The sequence below is a fragment of the Panthera uncia genome, chromosome D1 (assembly GCF_023721935.1).
Source record: "Panthera uncia isolate 11264 chromosome D1, Puncia_PCG_1.0, whole genome shotgun sequence".
Classification (NCBI taxonomy): domain Eukaryota; kingdom Metazoa; phylum Chordata; class Mammalia; order Carnivora; family Felidae; genus Panthera; species Panthera uncia.
The window spans coordinates 13879984-13887481 of NC_064808.1; the positions used below are offsets into that span (position 1 = coordinate 13879984).

General features: G+C 40.9%; 1 protein-coding gene and 1 pseudogene across 1 annotated transcript; both read right to left on the bottom strand.

Moving 5' to 3' along the window:
- Nucleotides 1–1043: 1043 nt before the first annotated feature.
- Nucleotides 1044–2661, bottom strand: LOC125928841 (POU domain, class 5, transcription factor 1-like; annotated as a pseudogene).
- Nucleotides 2662–3367: 706 nt separating this feature from the next.
- On the bottom strand, nt 3368–6378 carry LOC125916385 (olfactory receptor 4A47-like). The gene is made up of 2 exons (XM_049622566.1): nt 6359–6378; nt 3368–4396 (listed from the first exon to the last, which is right to left on the bottom strand). The coding sequence occupies exons 1-2, from the start codon at nt 6376–6378 to the stop codon at nt 3481–3483; spliced, it is 936 nt and encodes a 311-aa protein (XP_049478523.1). The 3' UTR covers nt 3368–3480.
- Nucleotides 6379–7498: the final 1120 nt, after the last annotated feature.

Consider the following 7498-nt stretch of genomic DNA (forward strand, 5'->3'; position numbering starts at 1 on the left):
CAATTTACAAAACCAATTAAATCCATACCTCTTTAATGACCACATCTAAATAAATTCAAGAAGGAGCAAAAGCCTTAATGTAAGATATACAGCCTCAAAAATACTTAATTAAGTGCCAAAAATTTGTTGGAGAATATTTTGATATGATTGAAGTAAGGAAAGTCTTTTTAAGATATAAAAATTAAAAATAAGTATTAAATGAATAAAAACATTTCTTTCAGCCAAAGGCATCCTACACAGTATACAAGTGTCAAAACCATATCACAAGTCAGAAAAATAACAATTACGTAAACAACAGTAAGAGAGAGCATTTCCTCAGTGTACACACTAACATCATTATGGAGAAGATCCGCAATTATAAGAAATAGATAAAAGACATTAAGAGGATTCACAGAAAAAGAGAGAAATCATATTAAACAAAGGGAAAGATAGTCAAACTCAATGATATGAGAATGACTGCAATGCATTCAGGTTGCCTTATGCCATGAATACTTATCAGGGACTGGTTGTTGAGAAGTGGACAGAAGAATGCTCATAGACTGGGAGCAGCAGGCTGTTTGTACCCTCTCAAGGATGACAGCTGGGCAATAACTATGAATGTTGACAATTAACTATATGACCATTGATTCAAATATGTATACTAACAATTCCTCTCATACAACCTCATATCTGCCTAGATTTACCAAAAAATAACTATTATAAAATTCTCTGGGGGCAACTGAGTGGCTCAGTTGGTTAAGCGTCTGACTTCGGCTCAGGTCATGATCTCACAGGTCATGGGTTTGAGTCCCGCACCGGACTCTCTGCTGACAGTTCAGAGCCTGAAGCCTGCTTCAGATTCTGTCTCTCTCTCTGACCCTCCTCTGCTCATGCTTTCTGTCTCTCTCTCAAAATAAATAAACAAAAAAATAACTCTGTGTCATAGACAAAGGTTGGTAATGACATGAACAGGAATGAATATGTTTATTTTCATCTATACTATAAGTGAGTAATATGGAGTACAAGAAAAACTAAGGGATTTATATGGACTGGTGTGGAACATCTTCAAGATGTTGTATATGATTTCACTTACGTGTAGAATTTAATCAACAAAACAAACACAAAAAACAAAAACAGACTCATAAATACAGAGAACAAACTGGTGGTTGCCAGAGCTGAGAAGGGTGGAGGGATAGGCACAATGGGTGAAGGGGATAAAAGGTACAAAGTGGCCATAATAAAATAAATAACTCACAAGAATGAACAGTACAGTACAGGGTAAGAGATGGAAGTTATACTTTTACATGGGCATTTCATAACACCCACTTTTCTTCCACTGTGTCCCAGGCTTAAGAACAAAGTGATGAGTGATGTGGGGATTAAAAACAAGAGTATCCTTGAACTTCCCCTTCACTCCAGCTAGTCTCCCCCAACTCCCTGCCCCCACACCCTTTGTGTTCCCAAATCTGTTCTTAGTGAAGAACTTTATCCCAAGGCTCTGGCTCTCTTTCCATAGCTCTCCCCCTTCCTCTGCTCCCCATTCCTGGGAAGGGCCGGCATCAGTTTGAATGCATGGGAGAGCCCAGAGTGGTACAGACCCCAGGGAAAGGCTTCACCTTCAGGGAAAGAGACCAGGGAGTACAGTGTAGTGAAGGGGGGCCCCCAGAGCCTGGAGTACCAAAATGGGGTCCTGGTGCCAGAAGAAAGGATACTGGTGCCCCTCAGAAAGGGGACCCAGCAGCCTCAGCGGTCTCTCCTTGGAAACAGCCACTGCTTGATCTGTTGCCTTTCTGGCCATGGTTGCAGAACCACACGGGGACCACATCCTGCTGTAGCCCGAGCTGCTGGGCCCTGTGGCCGCTGTGCTTCTGGCTGGGTTTCCAGCACTGCAGGAACGTGTCCTCCAGGCTGCCTCTCACTCTCTCCTCCATACTTGCTCGCCTGCTCTCTGGGGCGTGCGCAGGGTCCCTGCTTTGCAAGTCTGCTGTAGATTTCCTGGTTGTCAGCTTCCTCCACCCAATTCTGCAGCAGCGCCGCGGCGTATACACATTCTGGAAACTGAGCGGCAGAGCCTAGAAACGGCAGAGGGTCTTTTGCGGCTTGAGTATATCCCAGAGTGATCCTCTTCCGCTTCAGGAGCTTGGCGAACTGTTCCAGGTCTTTCCTCCTGGGATTCCTCGGGGTTTTGCTCCCGCTTTTCCTGGTCAGGCTTCAGGGCCCCAGGCGGGGTAGCGCACTGCTCTGGAAAGACGCCCTCAGAGTTGGCTCTCCACCTGGGCTCCCTGCTTGCGACCGGCTCCAAGGGAGGTCTCCAAGCTGCCTTGGGGCACCAGCCATACACCTACGTGAGGTCCACAGTACTCCATCCCCCGATAGAACTCACACAGTAGGAGGCACCGGGGCATCCCCCACACCCTAGCGCCCGGCCCGACACCTGGCCCAATTCCTGACCCATCAGGAGGGCCTTGGAAGCTCAGTCAAGGTCCCAGGGTCAATCCAGTGGGTCTGTGGACCATCGCCTCCACACCACCCCTACCGTGTGGGTGCAACAATGCCAAGTGAAAGCCAGGCGCCCTGCCATGGGAAACAGAGGCGCCCCAAGCCTGGGGGGCCTGCAAAAATGAGGGCTCTCCAAGGGAATGCTCAGCACCTCCCTTCCTCCCCAAACCCACCCACTTCCATACTGTACATAATTCTTGAATCACAATGTTATACGCCTGAAACTAGTGTAATATTCTATGTCAACTATACTTCAATTACAACACTAAAAATAAATCAATAAAACTATCACAAACTTAAAAGTTTATTTATAAAAAGAAATTCTACAGTAAAGGAAATATTTACATACACAGAGAAAAACTCACATATAAACATTTAAATACACGTGCATTTGTAAAGATTATTACCTAATGAGTCTAAAGAAACTGCCTCTGGGGGAAAGGATTGGAAACTATTCGAGAGATAAATAGGAAATTTATTCTACACTTTATCTCATTTTGTAAGGTTTTCATTACTACTATTTACTACCTATTACACTTCAATTTTTCTTATGTAAACTAAAAGTATTAACCAATATTTTACATAAGGCAACCAAAAATTAATAAAGAAAAGTCTATACGGCATTAATGTTTTAAATAATATAAAAAGAATGAAGTTAACTAACAGAGTCTTACTAAAAATAATACTGTTTTAGAAAAAAATGTTTTTAAATTTTTTTAAGAATTAGTGTAATCGTATAAATAATCCCTCACTATTCATTACCTATTATTGATTCTTTACTAGAAAGGCATTACAGATTTCTAAGTGAAGAGATCTACAAGATGTTATGGACCTTACATTCTAGCAACAAGGGAAACTGTTATTATAGCACAATCATCCAGTTCTTTCTTTAATTATAATTAAGTTCTTTGAAAAAAGGGAAATCAGAATCATTTTAAGACTTCTGCATTCTTCAAAAAGGGGGTCCAATGAAAATAAGTCTCTTCATGGTGGGTTATATACTTATCTACTAAGAGATATATTTCTCTTCCAGAGCTTCCTCATAGCATTTGTCATCTCAGAATTTCTCAGAGTGTAGATCAGGGGGTTCAGCATGGGGGTTATGACTGTATAGAACACACTCAATGATTTGTCAATGGGGAAGGTCTTAGCAGGTCTCACGTACATGAAAATACATGGCACAAAGAAGAAGACCACCACAGTGATGTGGGCACCACAGGTCTGGAGGGCTTTCCGCCTCCCTTCCGGACTAAGGTTCTTTAGAGAGTGCAAGATGACACCATAAGAGATGAGCAAGAGCACAAACACGATTGTGCAGATCAGTCCTCCGTTGGCCGCCACTAACAGGCCAATGACACGGGTGTCAGTACAGACCAGTTTCAGTAATGGGTACATGTCACACAAAAAATGATCAATGACTTTGGGACCACAGAATGGGAGTCTATAAATAGTGCTAACTTGAATGGCTGAATGCAGAAAACCTCCAACCCAGGACCCTACCAGCAGCACAACACACACCCACTGTCTCATGATAACCAAATAATGCAAGGGCTTACAGATGGCCACATAGCGGTCATAGGCCATCACCAGCAGAAGAAAGACCTCTGATCCACCAAAAAAGTGCTCTGTAAACAGCTGGGTCATACAAGATTGAAAGGATATGGTGTTTTTCCCAAACAACAAGTCTGAAATCAATCTAGGGGAAATAGTAGAGGAATAAATGACATCCATAAACGATAAGCTAGCAAGAAAAAAGTACATAGGTGAGTCCAGGGTCCTACTGACAGTTATAGTCATGACAATGAGCAAATTGCCCACCATGGTCAAAATATAGAAGTGTAAGAACATAACCAAAAGGACCTTCTGTCCCTTTGGATCCTGTGTGAGACCCAAGAGGACAAAGTAAGTGACATTGCTACTTGGTTCCACCTAGTCTGCATAGGAGCTGACTTCTCATATTAGAAGCAGGTGATCTACAAAACAAGGGGGGAAACTTTTAAATGCATTAGAAGATCAATCTTTTATTCATTCAAACAATTAAAAGAATGTGGAAATAGTTGTTTGTGTCACATGCTTCACCAATGTTGTGATGTCCAAGTTGAATAAGCTATGGTTTCCTATACTCAGTGATATCATACATAATAATCACCAAGGTAATAAGTGCCATTATAAAAATAGCTGAATAGGGGTGTCTGGGTGGCTCAGTTGGCTAAGTGTCCAACTTCAGCTCAGGTCATGATCTCACGGTTTGCGGGTTTTAGCCCTGCACTGGGCTCTGTGCTGATGGCTCAGAGCCTGGATCCTGCTTCAGATTCTGTCTCTCCCTCTCTCTCTCTGCCCTTCCCCTGTTCGTTCGTTCTCTCTCTCTCTCTCTCTCTCTCTCTCTCTCTCTCTCTCTCTCAAAAATAAACATACATTTAAAAATTAAAGAAATAAAAATAAAAATGGCTGCACAATGGGAAGATCCTGGAGTAAAAATTTATCAACCAAACAGGAATCATAGAAGGCTTCCCAGAGGAAGCAATACTTTAGCTGAGTTTTAAAGGAAAAGTGGGAGAACAACAAAAACAAGCCAAGGGAATTCCATGAAAAAGTACACAGTTTATAAAGTCCCAAAAGTGAAATACTTGAGACCCACTTAAGGTAACTTACATATTCAAAATGAGAAGTTCAAATTAGGAATGGAAGGTCACTGCCCTGGGTTGTTTCTTCCTTCACTGAGACCTCTTTCTTAGCATTTTTGCTTGGATATGCCTCCTTTTCCTGACCAATAAATGAGGAAACACTTCAGTGTTGTGTCTCTCCCTTAATTTTTAAACTTCATACATGTAACATCTGCAAATTTGGACAGCTCCAACTTAATATCAGTTCAGTGCTTATGAAACTAAATTTTTAATTTTCAGCAATAAATATAGGCGTACCCCACCTCATTAAATAGTACCACCTTCCGTGTCATTGCTCAGACAAGAAATATCACAATTCTGTTTCTTGCTCTCGTATCACATACTGATACCTTTAACAAGTCTTATGAAGCCCTTTAAAACATATCACATTATGGGCACCTGAGAGGCTCAGTCAGTTGAGCATTGTGACTCTTGATTTTGGCTCAGGTCATGATCCCAGGATCACGATATCAAGCCACCAGTTGGGCTCAGCAGTGAGCATGGGGTCTGATAGAGATTCCCTCTCTCTCCCTCTGCCCCTCTCCTCCACTTATGCTCTCTCGCTAAAACCAAAACACAAAATGTGTGTGTGTACACACACACACACATACACACACACACACACACACACACACATCACAAATAAGATCATTTCCCTCCCCCCACCCCCACTCCCCACAACTTCTACCCTACTACATTAACCTCCTGCCAGGTCCTTCCCCTTTCATTCTGGCCTCCATCAATTTATTCTCCTCATTCAGACCAAATGATTCTTTTTAAATCTGAATCTGATCTATCACTCCACTGCTAACAACACCTACAGTGGATTCTAATCACATAGTCACAACTTAATGAATCACAGTTCATTTTACAGTAACAGGAACTATAATCTCCATTTCATAGGTGAAAAGACTAAGGCTCAGGTCATCTAATAATTTTCCCAGGGTCACCCATTTTTAAGTGATAAAACTAGAATTAGAATCAAAGTTTGCTTGCACTCAAAGCGTTCTCACTTTTTCTTATTAAAGATAGTCACACAATCGCAAGGCTGGTTTCCACTATTTACTATTAATCTTACCTTGAGAAGGCAAGTCTGCAATCTGAAGGAACACCTTTTACTCATTCACAGCAACCTGGATTTCATCTGTCATCCAATTTGACAAGAGAAAGCAAAAAAGCTGCATTATTACTTGAGGACGTATTTTATTTCATTTGACTGTCTATCCATTTTCTCCATGGAGTCTCCTGAATATTCAGAAGGTTGATTTTATTTGCACTGCAGATTGTTTCCTGGGAATTCCCAGGGCCATATAGAAAAGCAAAAATTTATCACATTAGGATAACTTATTAAAAAGACAAGAAATTCCTATCCTTACATAAGAAAAATAGCTACCAGTCATTTCCCAGGCAGATTTTTCTCAAGTAACTTCTTTCCCTCTGATTTCTAAACATAAAAATACCATTCAAAGGCTTAGGTATCCTCATTCTATACTGTTGCTTTGGTCACATTAGCTGACTTGATATTTTAAGAGGCATTCTTGTGCTTCTCTGTAGGCAATTCTTTAAGCCTAACAGAAACCTTCTTTAAAAATGTGTATCAGTTTAAGAGTATAGTATCTTCTTCCCAGTAGGGCAAAGATCACTGGACATTTTATCCTTTCTAACCACATTCTTCATTAAGTCCTAGAGTTGGGAAGTGTCCAAGACTGATTCTTGCTTAATTAAATTCACTGGGAATTTTTGCAAAAACTTTCAAAAATATCTATATAAAGATCCTATTTTGCGAAATCAGATAATTAGGAAGATGTAACAATAACAAAAAAATAGCTTCAGAACCATTGTAAAACTACTGCCAGTCAAAAATAAAATTTCAGCCCATTTTGTTTTAGGGAAGATTAATTTATCATGTATTTCCCCACTTGCCATAGCAAGTTTTTCTTCCCTTGTATTTAATATTCAATTTATTCTACCTTGAACTGTGGTAGATATTGTAGATATTTATTCACAGATTTAGACAGAAAAACTATTTATCCACTTATTAATTTCCTTAATTTGGAGCTCCTGTTTACTTCCAGAAACCATGCTATGAGAGTGGACACAGCAATTAATGAAATAGGGGGACAAATTATGCAACAGGCCCTTCCTGCATGGACCTTCTATTCTCATAACAGAATCAGGCAGTACGTAATGGGACAATTTAGGAAACTAATTACAGTCTTCATCAGTGCTAATAAGACAGCAAACAGGGTACTCAGGGAGAATTCTACGGAGAAGGTGACCGGGGAAGATCTTTCTTCAAAGATGATGCTTAAGCTGAGATCCACAGGACAGAGGCAGCTACCACTGGAAACACCTAC